This window comes from Melanerpes formicivorus, unplaced genomic scaffold (assembly GCF_026170545.1).
Source record: "Melanerpes formicivorus ecotype bairdi unplaced genomic scaffold, bMelFor1.0.p_v2 SCAF_45, whole genome shotgun sequence".
NCBI classification, from domain to species: domain Eukaryota; kingdom Metazoa; phylum Chordata; class Aves; order Piciformes; family Picidae; genus Melanerpes; species Melanerpes formicivorus.
In genome coordinates this window covers 4,304,005-4,319,529 of record NW_027142397.1, presented here as the reverse complement: position 1 = coordinate 4,319,529, position 15,525 = coordinate 4,304,005, and the positions used below count along the sequence as shown (strand labels likewise).

Genomic DNA, 15,525 nt, shown 5'->3' with positions numbered 1-15,525 from the left:
TGGTCCCTGTGGGTGCCCCCACCCTGCCCTACTCACATCACATAGTGGTGGGCAGCATCACACAGGGATTTTGCCAGGGGATCTGAGCCTGGCAGCAGGCACCAGCCTGGCTTGGCACAGCCCCCCTGGCATTACTCCTGCTTGCCACCAGCCCATGCCACAGCACCCAGCCCTGCCAGCTCCCCCCAGCCCAGTGGTCAGGGTAAGTGTACAACCCTTTTAAAAATTAACTCCCTGGGAAGATGTTATTCCAAGATTGCAGCCATTAAGGGCTCATTAATATTTATGAAATAATTAATAGATGCACCTCTGTTCTTTAATAACTCATTTTAAATTGTGCCACCAGATGCAGCCTGTTGGGAGGAGGCAGCAGGCACTGGGCAGTGGAGGAGCTTAGAGCATGGAGGAGCTGTGAATTATGTATTAAACACACCCCAGTGGGACAGAAAAATAAAGGCATTTAATTTAAGGTATAATGAAACTGATTTTAAAGAGCCAACTGGCTTTGGAGCTCTGCTTCAAGGGAAAACATTTAGAGAGGGGCCTGGCACATCCTGGAGGGCCACATCTCTTCTTGCTCATGGAGAAACACAACCAGAGAAGAGGCTGAGGTTGGCAGCCCACCTGAGTGCAACTTGTGGCAGGTGAACCTGCCCTGGCAGGGGGGTTGGATTCAATGATCTTCAGAGGTCTCTTCCAGCCCCTCCCACTCTCTGATTCTTGTGGGTGTATCTGGTGCTCCCCAAGGTGGGTGCCAGCATGGGCTGCTGCCAAGGCTGCCCAGTGCTGGCTGTGCAGAGGTGGGGTGCGTGCAGGGAGTTTTTCCAACACCAGCTCCTCTGCACCAGCAGGAGATGCCCATCTCTGCATTGGCCCCCATGCAGATACCCCCACAGGTGGGCGGAGGGTCACTGGAGCCATGGCATCCTGGGCTGGAAGCATCAGCAGTGAGCACACACGGGTTCATCTCCCCAAACAACGAGCTATACTTTCAATTTTCCAAAAAGATTATGTTTTCATCTTAAAAAGATGTTGTCTCCTGCTTTTTGACCTGAATAGAGTGAAAGATAATAGAATCCAGATGAAATATATCTCCAGATTAATCTTACAGGGAAAGAGCCTTCTCTGAGCTTCCAGGTGCTGCAGCAGGAGTGAATCTGGTGTGCACTCCGCTGGGCACCTCACTCCCAGCAATTTCCACCCCTCTTTAACTGGGTGAAGAGCTGGGAGCAAGTTGGGAGTGTGATAGGGAAAGGGCTTGAGGGTGCATTTTCTTCACACATGGGTGTCTGTGTGTGTGACCCTGATGCCTCTGGTCATCCCAAGGTGAAACTGGGGGTGTGATGGCAGCTCTGCCCCAGGCTGGGGTCCCATGGCTGCTGCTGTGCTGAGCAGGATGGGGCTGTGCTGAGCAGGACGGGGCTGTGCTGAGCAGGATGGGTCCGTGCTGAGCAGGATGGGGCTGTGTTGAGCAGGATGGGGCTGTGATGAGCAGGACGGGGCTGTGCTGAGCAGGATGGGGCTGTGCTGAACAGGATGGGTCTGTGCTGAGCAGGACGGGGCTGTGCTGAGCAGGACGGGGCTGTGCTGAGCAGGATGGGGCTGTGCTGAGCAGGACGGGGCTGTGCTGAGCAGGATGGGACTGTGCTGAGCAGAATGGGGCTGTGCTGAGCAGGATGGGGCTGTGCTGAACAGGACGGGGCTGTGCTGAGCAGGACGGGGCTGTGCTGAGCAGGATGGGTCTGTGCTGAGCAGGACGGGGCTGTGCTGAGCAGGACGGGGCTGTGCTGAGCAGGATGGGGCTGTGTTGAGCAGGACGGGGCTGTGCTGAGCAGGATGGGGCTGTGCTGAGCAGGACGGGGCTGTGCTGAGCAGGACGGGGCTGTGCTGAGCAGAATGGGTCTGTGCTGAGCAGGACGGGGCTGTGCTGAGCAGGACGGGGCTGTGCTGAGCAGGATGGGGCTGTGTTGAGCAGGATGGGGCTGTGCTGAACAGGACGGGGCTGTGCTGAGCAGAATGGGGCTGTGCTGAACAGGACGGGGCTGTGCTGAGCAGGACGGGGCTGTGCTGAGCAGAATAGGGCTGTGCTGAGCAGGACGGGGCTGTGCTGAACAGGACGGGGCTGTGATGAGCAGGACGGGGCTGTGCTGAGCAGGACGGGGCTGTGCTGAGCAGAATGGGTCTGTGCTGAGCAGGACGGGGCTGTGCTGAGCAGGATGGGGCTGTGCTGAGCAGAATAGGGCTGTGCTGAGCAGAATAGGGCTGTGCTGAGCAGAATGGGGCTGTGCTGAACAGGACGGGGCTGTGATGAGCAGGACGGGGCTGTGCTGAGCAGGACGGGGCTGTGCTGAGCAGGACGGGGCTGTGCTGAGCAGGATGGGGCTGTGCTGAGCAGGATGGGGCTGTGATGAGCAGGACGGGGCTGTGATGAGCAGGATGGGGCTGTGCTGAGCAGGATGGGGCTGTGCTGAGCAGGAAGGGGCTGTCTCAACACTTGGATAAGGACTTTCACAGTGGGTTTTGGCAGCAAACAAAGCTGCCAGGAGCTCCTGGGGGCACCCCCAGGAGCCATCCCCAGGTGGGTTAGACGCCAGCTGCCTTCTCAGCACAGCAGAGAGGATTCACTTTTCTTGGTGTCTTTTCAGCTTCCTCCTCCTATTTGTTTTACAAAGCCTCTCCCAGCTGTCCTGCCTGTGCAGAGCAGGTCCCACCAGAGAGACCATGGCCCCATCCCTGCTGTGGCACATGGCTGGGGCAAGGGGCACCTCACGGTTCCCTGCCCAGGACGGCACTGGCACCCCCAGCCCCAGAGCAGAGCCTGGCACAACCACAGCTCTGGCTGGCAGCAAGCTGCTGCCACCCCCTTCACCGTCTGGGAGAGGGAGAAATTGGATCCAGAGGCAGCAAAGGCAGCTGCCCAGAATGGATGTACATTTTCATTATACTTATATGCTGAGTAATTGGTGGTAATACAAGAGATATGGGCAGTATCATTACAGACCAGGCTGTGCTGGAGATGTATTATCATCATCTGTCATTATCTGGGCTTCCTTGTGGCTGCTAAAATTGTAGAACATGATTTTAATAACCCTGGAAGGCAAGAATCATTTTTCTTTTGTCACTTAACTACTTGGCCTCATTCACTGATACCTTTAAATAAGAAGGGGGGGATTAGTTTCTAGTGGAATAAATGCAGAGCTGGTTGTTTTCTTCTCTCCCTGCTTCCAAAGGTGCCCCAGCCAAGTCTGACAGCTTTCAAGGAAATTGCAGATAATAGGGGGAGGACATCAGCAGGTGCAGAGGGTACAGGAGCACCTGGTGCTGGCCTTGGGGCTCTCACTCCAAGAGCCCTTCTGATGAACAAAGAACCTGTCCCAGCGGTACAGTCCCAGCTGTGGCAGCATGCCCCTGGGCCGAGTGCTGGAGGCTACTGGGAAGCACAAGGTAAGCCTTGGGGATCTTTCCCAGGCTCATCAGGACCCAAATTGCAGCAGGACCATTGCAGGCACCTGTGGCATCCCCAGAGCTTTGCTCAGGGCAGCACCACAACCCATGAGACACCCACGGCACCCTGGAGTTCTGCCCTTCCCGAGCCTGAGAAGGGAGAGGGGGCAATGGCAGAACCTCCAGCCGACCAGCTCCTGGGGGCCAAGAAGGAGGAGAACTAAGGGTGGAGGATGCCGAGGTCTGCAGGGAGCCCTACCAGGCGTCGCCTCCGGCTCCCTCCGCTGCAGACACAGCCGAGTGGGTTGAAAGGGAAAGCCCTTAATCCATCCTGTCAGGAAAGCCTGCTGAAATTAATTGGAATCTGCAGAAAACAAGCCAGCCCGGGAGGGTGACAGCAGCAGCAGAGGTGATGTCCCTGGCACGCTGCTCCTGGGATAAGGCCAGCGCTGGGGTGTCCCCCGCTGGGTTTGGAGCTTTGGGCTGTCCCCATGCCCAGAGGGCTTGGCAGTGCAGGGCTATGCCAAGGCTGCAGGGCATGCCGCTCTGCCAGAGGCTTCCAGCACTGACATGATCCACGCACCTCCAGCCCTCAGTCCCCTCTGTGCGGGGACGGCTGCTTGCCGGGAGCCAGGGGAGCGGCGGAGCTGCGTCACTCCCACCCCGCGGGGACACCGCCGGGGGCCCTGCAGCCCAGGAGGGTTTCATTTGTTGCTCCTCTTGGCCGTGGAAAAAGCCAGCAGCAGGAGAGGGACAAATCGAATTACAAGGCAGCTAATGAAAATAATGGGGAATGAAGCACTTTTGGAGGCTGCTTGGTTGGATTCCTATTTCCGTGTGTCACTGGATTTCAATCGGTGATGTTTATAGCCCTTCAGAAGCGACTATTTAATTGCCCTCCATGATTAGCTGCGGCTCAATTGACCATGAATTTCTTGCTCCTGCAGACCCGAGCCTTTGACAGATGAGTGGTGGCGGGCGCTGAGCTGAGCTCCAGCCCCACAGCTGCTCCCAGCCCCACTTCTCCCGACTCCAACCCCCTCCTGGACCACTCAGGAGCTTGGTCCGTGCAGGTAACAGGGGTGGGGATGCTGTGGGTCGTGCAGAGCACAGCCAAGATGCTCCATTTACACTGTGGGAGCATACTGGGCTGTGCTGGGAGAGGTTTGTCCTATTTCCATGCCTTGTTGCAACCACTCCAACAGCAAGTGGTTGGCACCTGCCTGGGCTACCAGCCCTTGTTTGCAGCTATTGACTCACAGTAAATCATCTCCAGATGTATTTTTTCTCCTGATAGAGGCTGATTTTCTTTTTCCCCACCCCCGTTCCTCCTATTATTGGCAGGGTTGTTTATTAGAGCAGAAACCCAGCAGTGCTGTGCTCACAGCCCCACTGCCGGGAAGTGTCGGACATCAGCCCTGGCACCTGGGATCAACGTGTTGCTTGGCACCGCGGTCCCTGGAGGGTGAGGGTGGGGAGGGGGCACAAAAATCACCCTGCCCAGCTGGTTTGAGAGGGGCAGCAGCAAAAGGAAATAGCGAGGGCAGAGGGAGAAGATGCTCCACGTGTCTGAGCTCTAGAGTGGGAATTGTCAGGAGCACCAGAGCATGAGAGGCTGGCACAGGGCTCAGCCAGTGGGCACTGGGAGGTTTCTCTGCTGCAGACACCTGGCCAGCAGAGCCCCAGATACTTAGGGGTGTGCAAGTTTTATGTGGTCTCATGGAAGATCTCTCACTCACCCACCCAAGGACCTCTCTCCTGTGCTGGAGCTGTCTCGCCTCAGCATCCTTTTAGTGTCTTGCAGATTAGAGATGAGTAATGGCAGGCAGCGCAGGCAGCTCTGCCCCTCTCACCCTGTCCTCCCCCTCCCTGTGCCCACCAGGGACTCCCCAGATCTCCTCAACACAGAAAATTAATCCTCCTGCCTCATTAATTACAGTAATGTGTTGGGAGCCTTGTTCAAGGTCAGCCCTGCAGACCCTGGTAATCAATCCTCTCCAATCTGCAGCTGTGTCACTGAGGAGATGGCAGCAGTGGCACACAGTGGGGACCAGCACCATGACCATCCCCAGTGCTTAGGGATCAAGGTCTGGACCCAGCAGACACAGGAGGGTCCTGGCTGGGCTCTCCTGCCCAGGGCAGTTCCATTCTGGCAGCCTGGGCTCCCATGTGTCCCTCTATGCTGCCATCCTGTGCCAAGTGTCTCCTTCTCACCACCTCTGCCTGCCTCCCTGCCCGGCCCTCTGCTCCCTCCCCATCACTGATGACTGAAGAAGATGGTTTGTTTGAATAAATGATGTTGGGTGGCAATTAAGCAGCTCTCCTCATCCATTAGAGACTGCAGCAGACTCTGCTCTTAGATCTTGCATCTACATGACTGGCAATATTTTATTTTTTCAGGGAATGAGCGGAAGAAAGGGAAAAATCTCTTCTGGGAGGCTGCTTCTTGCTGCCAGCCAAGCTGAAAGGAGCTGATAACGTGCTTTATTCTGCTCAACAACCACGGTCCGCCCAGGAGGGACAAAATCAGAGACTGGTAACACCCCCCAGGAGCACTGGAGGCAGCTGAGAGCCCCCCAGCACCTCAGATGGAGGGTGGTGGGAGGGTGAGGCTGTCCATTGGTCCCCTTCCCACATGCTGACACCCAGGAAAAGCCCTGCGGCTGCTTCCCCTTTCCACCTTCCCCCTCGCTGGTGGCCCTGGGCAGGGGGAGGCTCTTGCACCTCAGGCTGGGAGCCCACAGCTGCCCACAGCTCACCCCAAGATGTGCCATGGCCATGAGCACCCACCCTGCCTCCAGGCTGTGCTCCCCAGTCTGTCCCACACCACAGCCCTGTGTCACCACCTGCCCTCTGCACTTCCCTGGCCTCATCCCGTGGGAGCCTCCGTCACCCAACAGCTTTGCATCCCATCAGCCTCCTGCTCAGGAGGAGCTGGACAAGACTCATGGGTCCAGCTGTGGGTGCCCTACAGGGTGGCCTTTTGTCCCCCCTCCCATCCCACAGACGGGATCTGAGGGCTTGTGAGAGTGACTCAGAGCTGAAGGGGAAGCGAGAGCACGGTGGCGGTGGCACGTCTGCACCATTCCTGAGCTCAGGAAGGAGCCACGGCCCTGGGTACAGCACAGGGAGCCATGTCTCCACAGCCTGGCACCCTCGGGACCTCCCTGGGGACAAACCCTTTCCCTAGGGAGCATGGGGACAGGCATGTGGTGGGATGGGATGCACGGTCCCTTCTGCACAGCAGGACATAGGGCCCCACGGCAGGGCCCCACCGGCAGCAGCGGGCAGGGGCAGGGCAGGGTTGTTTGTGTCCAGCTGGGCGTTCCCAGCGGTTCCCACGGAGATGCCCACGTCGCCATGGCTACACCAGGAGCTCCCTGCTCTGGCTGGTAAACAGCCTGCGAGCCCCACGCTGCCCCCCCCCCCCCCCCCCCCCCCCATGAATGCTGGGGGTTGCTACACCCCAGGGAAATGGCGCAAGAGCAGATCCCCTGCCCTGGTGGGAATCGGCCCTGCACCCCAGCCCAGGGAGCCGTGACCCCACACAGCCCCTCTCCAGGCAGGGGGCTGGGACCCTGGGTTGGGGAGATCTGGGGGAAAAGTCTTTACTGGGACTGTGGGGGCTGAGAGGCAGCCGTCGTAGTCCCCCACCATCTCCCTCCAGCCAGCAGCCCTGCTCCGTGTAAGGTGAAGCTGGGAGCACACGTCCCTCAGGCTGCTCTCCTGTGGTCCCAGGGCCACCTTGGCTCCTGGGGACATTGGGGTGGGGGCTGCGCTGGGCCCCTGTGGTGGTTTGCAGCATGTGGTTGCGTGAGCACTGAGTCAGGCACGGCTGGAGGTGAGGAACAAACCCCACAGTAAACAGTGGTTTGCACAACAGCTGCCTTCGTGTGGCATGGGTTGGGCAATCCCTTGTTTACACCCACACTCCAGGCCCGTCCCATGGGGCTGTGACACCAGCTTGGATGTGGGGGCCTGTGCCCATGATGCCAAACTGGCATGGCTGGGCAGAGATGTTTGGCATCCCAGCAATGAGCCCCACCAAGCACTGGGCAAAGAAGAAAATCCCCAGTCCATAGTCATTACTGGGAGATGCTGGTGGGGAAGTCAAGTCCTGGGTTGCCCATTGGGCATTTCCCATGACCTCTTGGGTGAACTGGATGCCATGGTGCGAACATGGACAACTTCACACAGTATCACACAGTATAACTTAGGTTGGAAAGGACCTCGAGGATCATCGAGTCCACCTATCAACACAGACCCCATGACTAGACCATGGCACCAAGTGCCACGTCCAATCTGCTCTTGAACGCCTCCAGGGACAATGACTCAACCACCTCCCCTGGCAACCCGTTCCAATGACGAACGACTCGCTCGGTGAAGAATTTCCTCCTCACCTCCAGTCTAAACCTCCCCTGGCGCAGCTTGAGACTGTGTCCCCTTGTTCTGGTGCTGGTTGCCTGACTTGGGTCAAACGGGGCTTCACAGACCAGCTCTGCCCAGGGTCAGGCTTTAGGAGATAGCCCCAGCTCAGCTGCAAGAAGCAGTGGTTCTGTGCCCAGGGACTGGGGTGGTGAGGCTGGCAAGCACTTCCCAAGAGAGGGATGAAGTTCAGAGGGACAAGGGCATGGGGATGAACCTGGTGCCCCATGATGAGTGCCTGGCAAGGACACTGGAGTGGGCAGGAGGATATGACCTGCACCCAGTGGCACCACACTGCTTTGGCTTTGCCTCTGGACCTCCGAGTTCCATATCCCTCTGGCCTGTCCCCAGCCCCACGGCCCCAGGTTAGTTGCAGCAAGGAGTCTGCTGTGCCACATCCTGGCTTTGCCCCGTCCTGGCTTTGCCCCGTCCTGGCTGTGCCATGTCCCAGCTGCCAGAGAGGGCAGGGTGGGAGGCTGGCTGCTGGCCGTGTGCATGTCACTGAGCTTTCCTTCCTGCGGCGAGCGCGGCAGTCACAGCCTTCAGGGAAGTGTTTTGCAATCACCTTCTTCAGAGAGTCACAGCAATTAACGGCACTGGGCTTGAGGAACTAACGGTGAGAGCAGCATGGTGGCAGCCGGGCTGAGCACGGCCAGCAGCCAGGGGCTGGAGGGCAGCGGTCGGAGCAGGCGGTGAGCACCGGCTGGGCACACCAGACACGGAGGTGAGTTAGGGGTGGAGGTGAGGTAGGGATGGGTTGTGCAGTGCTTGGGTGCAGCTGAGCACCTTGCACCTTGTCTGTGGCTGTGCAGCTGCTCTGCCCTGTCCCCTGCCTGGGACAGCCACACGTGCCAGGTGCTGGCACCACTAAGGGCACAGCCAGGACCAGCCTGGGGCAGAGGATGAGTGGGTGGCTGAGCAAGGGCAGAGGCATCCCCCATTCCCAGGGCCATTCCCAGCAGCAGGCAGCGGGGTGAAGCCAGAGGGGCAGCACGCGGAACCTGTCAGCTCTGCCTGCCCCCACCACACTGCCCTCGTTCCCTGGTTGCCTGTTGAGCTCTCTCAGCTCTGCAGCCCCAGCACCCCCACTCCCCAAGCCCCAAATCTCTGCCCAGCAGTGGCTGAAGATACCCAAGATGAACCAGCCTGGGGCACTGTGCCCAGGCTCAGGGTGCATGGGCAAGGGGCCAGTGGCAGGCAGTGCCAAGGAGCCTCCCCACAGCTGCTCAGTGCCAGACGCGGGGGCAGAGGTGTCAGCACTGCCAGGAGCTGTGGGCGAGAGGCTGCCCCTGATGGCAAAAGGGCATTGGTGACGGTGGCAGCATGGCACCTCCAGCCTGCCTCATCCCCATGCTCTTCCCAGCCTGCCAGGACCACTTCCTTTCTCCATCCCAGGTGATGCCAAAGCCATGGAGGAGACCATGGCCAGGTGCGGTGCCAGGACATCCTTCCTGCTGCAGCTCTCCCTGCTCCTGCTCCTCTGCCCATGGGGTGAGTGGAGCCCACCCCATCCCGCCCTGTGTGCACCCAGTGCCCATCCTGACTGGCACAGGAGCTACACAGTAGGCACTGGCAGGATGGGGGGCCTGGCACGTGCCAGCAGGCTTGCCCAACGCCTGGTTCTTCCTCTCCTGTGGCTGGGGGGCCCGTCTAAGGGAAGAGGCATGCATGCCTCTGTCCTGCCTGGGCACCGAGGAGCCGAGATGGCTTCATCGTGGCCATGCCCTGGACATGACACATCTTTTCCTGCCTGCAGGGACCCTGGGCTGTGCCTCGGTGGTTGTGGGCTCACCCATTGTGCCCCTGGGCTCGGCTGTCACAGCGTCCTGCACCGTCCAGAGCGAGCTCTGCCACATCTTGGAGCAGGCAAAGGTTCAGATCTCCTGGATGCTGGACAACGAGCCTGTGGTTGGGAGCCAGCACCAAGGCCTGGGAGGCACAGGGGTGTCCAACCTCACCCTGCCCCACTTCAACCAGACTCAGGCCAAGCTGTGGTGCTGTGTGGAGTGGAATGGGACCAAGCAGCGCGTTGGCATGGCTGAGATCAGGGCGGGCTGTAAGTCTGCTGCCAGCACAGGTCACCCACATGGGCACTTGTGCACTTCACTGAGGTGCAGTCTGGTACCAGGGTTTGCACATCTGCTCTCTGAGATGTGTGTCTGCTCTGGGCAAGCTGGGGAAAGCCACTGGGGCAAGAGCAGCAGTCAAAGCTCTTTTGGAGCTGTGCCCAGCCACGTCCCAGCATGCCAGTGCCCAGTGGGCAGGCTACAGGGCAGGGGAGGTTTGTGGACCAGGCATGGAGGGAGCAGTGGCTCCTCCACAGCTGGGATGGGCACTTCCCTTAGGGTCTTACCTGACCACTCTCTCCCAGACCCACCAGCAAAGCCCTTCAACCTCAGCTGTGTCCTGAACCTCACCGACTATGGGCTGACGTGCCAGTGGGAGGAGGGAGCCAGCAGCCACCTCCCCACCAGCATTGCGCTGATGTGTGCCAGGTAAGCCTCACGGGTGACACCGTCCCTAGTGCCTGGCCCCCGGGCGACCTCTCCTGGCCCTCACTCCCTGCTAAACCATGGGACAAACCTCAGCCTCCGCCAGAGGGACCCTGAGGCCACTCCTCTCGCTGCCCCAGGAGCAGAGAGCAGACGGTGACAGGCTGCAGCCCGGCCGGTGGTCGCAGCCACTGCACGGTGCCGCGCCGACTGCTGCAGCTCTACCGGCACATGGAGATCTGGGTGGCTGCCACCAACGCCCTGGGCACGGCTGAGTCTGAGCATCTCTACATCGACCCCATGGACGTTGGTGAGTGATGGCCAGAGCCACCAGCCTCGTGTGAAGGTCAGGGGCCGGGGGAGCTCCTCAGCGCCGGGAGAGGGGCATTAGAGAGCTGACGGAGCTCGTCGGGCTCTTGGGTCACGTTTTATGAGCAGGTTCCATGATAAATGTCTTGCTGGGATGAATTGATGCCAAAGCTGCATCACAGGCTGAGCAGCGTGTGCCAGCAGGTTATGAGCCATCAGTTGACCTGCTGCACTCTACAATTCTCTCCAGCAATTGATTACCCACTTATTCAGGAGGTCTATTAATAAAACATCCAGCTCCTATAAACTATTTATAAAAGGAACCTTCCCAGCCGGCGCCGCTCATCCTCCCTGCTCCGGGCCTGGGGAAGGGCTGCCTGGGAACAAGCTGAGCCACGCCACGGCCGTGCTGGGCTCTCACCCCGCAGCAGTCCCTAACCTGGGGCTGTCCTGCTCTTTTACTAGACCCTGAGTCCGGCAGGGTCTGGATTTGCTGTGTAGGCATTAACCCCTCCCGGAGCTGGGCTGGCCCTGTGCTCATCAGCAGTGCCCTGTGTCCCAGGCAGGGGCACATACCAGTTCCTGTTCCCTGCCACAAGCTGTTCTCCTAAACCTCTCAGAGCAGTTTCTCCTCCTCAGCTGCAGCTCATGGCATTAACAGTGGCTGCACATGAGGCCATGGCACCTCTCCAGCTCTCTCCCTGCTCTTTCTCCAGCCAAGCTGGATCCCCCAGCCCTACAGACCATCCAGTCCATCCCCTTCCAGACCGACTGTGTGGCACTGGCCTGGGAGGTGAGCCGGAGCAACGCCCACATGGAGCTGCAGTGTGAGCTGCGCTACCGGGCACCCGAGGACCCTGCCTGGGCTCTGGTGAGTGCTGCTGGGGCAGTGGCACTGGGGAGTGAGCAGGAGCTGGGACCCTCAGCTCTGAGCTCTGCCAGGTCTCCTGCAATGGGAGCAGCAGGGGCCTGCATGGGAGGAGGACACCAAGGTGCCCCCTCACGCACCCTGCGTAGTACCCACACCGGGCTGGACCCTGCGCTGGATGCTTGAGGCAGGATCCAGCACAGCTCTTGCTCTGCTGCCACCAGGTCACTGGCATCGTCGGCCGGGCTGGCACCACGCAGTGCTGCGGCTTCCTCTTTGGCACTCAGTACCACTTCCAGATGCGGTGCCGGCGGAGCGCGGCACAGGGCTACTGGAGTGAGTGGAGCCTGGGCAGGAATTACACCACCCATGAGAAAGGTGAGTGTGAAGTCATCTGAGAGGTCCCCACTGCCTGGCCAGGCGGCACAGCCACAGTGTTATGGCTACATCAGCCCCTCTCAGCTCCCTGCTCTCCCCTCTGGAGTCCTCAGCACAGCACAGACAGGGACCTGTTGGAGCAGGGCCAGAGGGGGCCACAACAATGATGAGAGGGCTGGAAGTCCTCTGCTGTGAAGCCAGGCTGAGAGAGTTGGGGTTGTTCAATCTGGAAAAAAAGAAGGCTCCATAGAGACCTTCTGGTGGCCTTTCAGTGCTTAAAGAGGCTGATCAGAAAGATAGGGACAGGCTTCTGAAGAGGGCCTGTTGTGACAGAGCAAGGGATGATGGTTTGAAACTAAAAGAGGGAGATTCAGACTGGAGACAAGGAAGAAATATTTATGTTGAGGGTGGTGAGACACTGGCCCAGGTTGCCCAGAGAGGTGGGAGATGGCCCATCCCTGGAACCAATCCAGGTCAGGTTGTCTGGGGCTGTGAGCAACCTGCTCTAGTTGCAGTTAACCCTGCTGACTGCAGGGGCTTGGACAGGATGCCTTTTAAAGGTCCTTTCCCACCCAAACCAGTCTGGGGTTCTCTGATTCCCTGTCACAGCCCCCACAGGGAAGCTGGATGCGTGGTGGAGCACTCAGCTGGCCAGAGCAGATGAGTGGCTGGAGGTGCAGCTGCGCTGGAAGGTGAGCAGAGCAGGTGATGGGCATGCAGAGGCTGCCAGAGCATCACCCTGGGGACTGAGCATCCCCCGTGGTGACTAATCCTGCACACCCTGCCTGTGCCCAGGCCCCGCAGCGGCGGGAGGCAAACGGGCGAGTGCTGGGGTACCACGTCACCCTTAGCCCCAGGAAGAGGGGCATGGACCCCCCCACTGTCTGCAACACCACCCACACCCAGTGCAACTTCTCCATGCCTGTGGGCACCAGGAGGGTCTATCTCTCGGCCTACAACTCTGCCGGCGAGTCAGCAGCAACTGAGGTCACCCTCCTGGAGAGGAAAGGTGAGGGCAGGGCAAACCTCCTGGGGCTCTGCCCTGCTCCCAGCAGCTCCACAAGTTCTCAAACTGGGTGCTGCACCCTCACCCCGCTGCCAGGGAGACTCCTCCTTGGATGTACAACTGAGGGGCTCCTGAGCAGGCTGCTCACAGAGTGCCCAGCCAGGGCATGGAGCAGAGCAGGCTCCAGGCTGGGAGGCACAGGGAGGGGATGCCACCAAGGTGCTCTCTTCTCCCATCACCCTGGCTGGTTGTCCACACTCAGGTCAGCCCCTGGCCAGGCTGTGGGCTGTACCCGGGGATGAGCACAGCCTCTGGGTGCACTGGGGAGAACCACCAGCCCTGGCCACTGCCTACATCCTGGAGTGGCAGCAGGTGTCCTCGGAGCCCAGCCACTGCAGTGCCTGCTGGCAGATGGAGCAAGACGGAGCTGCCACCACAGCCCTTATCCAGGGTAAGCCCAGGGGGCCCTGCCCTCCTGTCTGGTTGCTCCGAGTCCACCACACACCTTCCCTCCTTCCTCTGGATCAACTCTTGGGGTACAGCATAGGGCAGAGCCCCAAACCCTTGCTCTCTCTGCCCTCTGTTGCAGATGGCATTGAGCCTTTCCAGCAGTACAACATCTCACTGTACCCCCTCTACAAGGACACCATCGGGGTGCCCATCCACACCACAGCCTACTCCAAGCAGAAGGGTATGTGTGCTCTCAGCAGCCATCCTTGGGGTGCAGAGAGACTCACCACTCAATGCATCCCCCAACTCTGGTTCCCCACCCTGAGGCACCAGCTCTGCACAGCACCCAGTCTCTTGTCCTGCTTCATTCTAGCCCCATCCTACGCCCCAAAGCTCCACCTGAGGAGCATTAGCAAGTCCAGCGCCGAGCTGTGCTGGGATCCAGTGCCAGTTGAAATGCAGAATGGCTTTATCATCAGCTACACCATCTTCTGGGCCAACAGCACCACAGAAGTGTCTAGTGAGTCCTGTCTGCCTTGCCTTGATGTGCTAGACTGGGACATCAGCAGGCTCCATGCCCTTGTCAGAGAGCTGGGGACATGCGGGATTTTGGCACAGGACACCCTGCCAGCACGGACCCAGGGGGTGGTGCAGGTGAGAGGCACCCACCAAGCAGTCCCCACCTTTCCCCAGGTGCCTCTGTGAATCCCTCTCTCAGCTCCTTTGTCATCCGGGAACTGAAGCCATCAACCCTCTACAAAGTGCACATCATGGCATCCACAGCTGGTGGCAGCACCAATGGCACCAGCCTGACCCTGGTGACCACAGTGCTAGGTGAGGGGGTGCAGCAACTCAAGGTCTAGAAATGGAAGGGGACCCACCAGATGCTGGGTCCTCCCCAGCCATAGGTATCTCACCCTGTTACCCCCTGCCCCACTTTCTAGATGACATCGAAGTCCAGTTCCTCTTCCTGACCCTGGGGCTGATCTTTGTCCTGCTCATGCTTCTGCTCATCTGCTTCCACAAGAACGGGAGGTGAGTACCAAAAGCTGCACCAAGCTGGGCTGCCCTGGCAGTCCCTGTCCCCAGCAGTTGCAGCGGCCCTGGCTGCAGTCTGACTGCTGGAGGGACAGAGTGGACACAGCCAGCCCCAAGACCACCAGTTTCAGGCCCCCTCACTGAGTCCCCATTCTGTGACCACCAGGGTGAAACAGCAGTTCTGGCCCAGTGTCCCTGACCCCGCCAACAGCAGCCTGGGCAAGTGGTTGCCAGCAGAGCTCCAAGAGGTGAGCCCCAGCTGGCTGCTCCTGCTGGTGCCCATTCCCCACCGCTGGGTACCACAAAACCCAGGGCATGAGACCGTGCCGGGATGGGGAGCAGGGACTGGGAGTGGGGATGCCAGGAGCTGCCCTGGTATACTGTTGGGAAGGGGGAGTAAAGCAGGGGCTGCACCCTACAATCTGTGCCCACATCCCCTTCCCCAGGAGCCGCTGCAGGTGCCCGGCGTGCGGGAGCCTGGCCCGGCCACCATTTCCACTGTCACCGTGCTTGAAAGGGCAGCGGGAAAGCAGCCGCCTGCCTGGAGCAAAGAGCCCACCACCGAGACCTCCGGCACCTTCCCCGCCCTGCCACAGCCCTACGTGCGGCAGGAGGGTGCCGGCACGCCGGGCCGCGGCCGGGCAGCCGTGCAGCCATGCCGGGGTGCCGGTGGGAACGGGGACACCGTCCAGTACGCGCGGGTGGTGGGCGATGGCTACAAGGGCCAGCAGCACACCCTGCCGCGCCTCTACCTGCGCTCCAGCTCCACCCAGCCCCTGCTCCTCGACGCCAGCCCCAGCCCCAAGCCCTACGAGAACCTGGGCTTCCACCGGTTCCACGGGACCGCCGCGGACGGCTGCCCCGAGGATCTCCCCGCCACCTTCCCGCTACTGCAGGGCCTCCGCATCGGCGGGGCCGAGGAGCTGCACGACTGTCGGACGTTTTAGTGCTGGAAGACCGAGAAGCGCAAATGGACCCAGCCCGGAACCTCCCCCGGGGTTGCGAGCCCCTCCGGCGTCCAGCTCCCCCCGCCGGTGCTGTGCGCGTCCCTTCAGCCCCCTGCCCTCCTACAATAAACGGGGACGTGCTGAGAACAGCTTGGAACTACTGTGTTG

The 15,525-nt window shown here is 60.0% G+C and overlaps 1 protein-coding gene across 1 annotated transcript; it reads left to right on the top strand.

Annotated features, from left to right (window-relative positions):
• The first annotated feature begins 8,456 nt into the window (after window positions 1–8,456).
• CSF3R (colony stimulating factor 3 receptor) lies at window positions 8,457–15,488 on the top strand. Its single transcript, XM_068158930.1, has 16 exons — window positions 8,457–8,593; window positions 9,265–9,360; window positions 9,626–9,925; window positions 10,241–10,364; window positions 10,502–10,671; window positions 11,387–11,541; window positions 11,763–11,916; window positions 12,526–12,608; window positions 12,712–12,925; window positions 13,185–13,373; window positions 13,512–13,613; window positions 13,746–13,892; window positions 14,066–14,206; window positions 14,317–14,407; window positions 14,577–14,658; window positions 14,857–15,488. Exons 2-16 carry the CDS (start codon window positions 9,279–9,281, stop codon window positions 15,355–15,357), a joined length of 2,535 nt encoding a protein of 844 aa, XP_068015031.1. The 5' UTR covers window positions 8,457–8,593; window positions 9,265–9,278; the 3' UTR covers window positions 15,358–15,488.
• Window positions 15,489–15,525: the final 37 nt, after the last annotated feature.

Coding starts and splice junctions, on each gene's coding strand:
- CSF3R (XM_068158930.1), top strand. CDS start 9,279: ATGGAGGAGACCATGGCCAGGTGCGGTGCCAGGACATCCTTCCTGCTG. Junction 11,542..11,762: donor AGGACCCTGCCTGGGCTCTG/GTGAGTGCTGCT, acceptor TGCTGCCACCAG/GTCACTGGCATCGTCGGCCG. Junction 13,614..13,745: donor AGCCTACTCCAAGCAGAAGG/GTATGTGTGCTC, acceptor GCTTCATTCTAG/CCCCATCCTACGCCCCAAAG.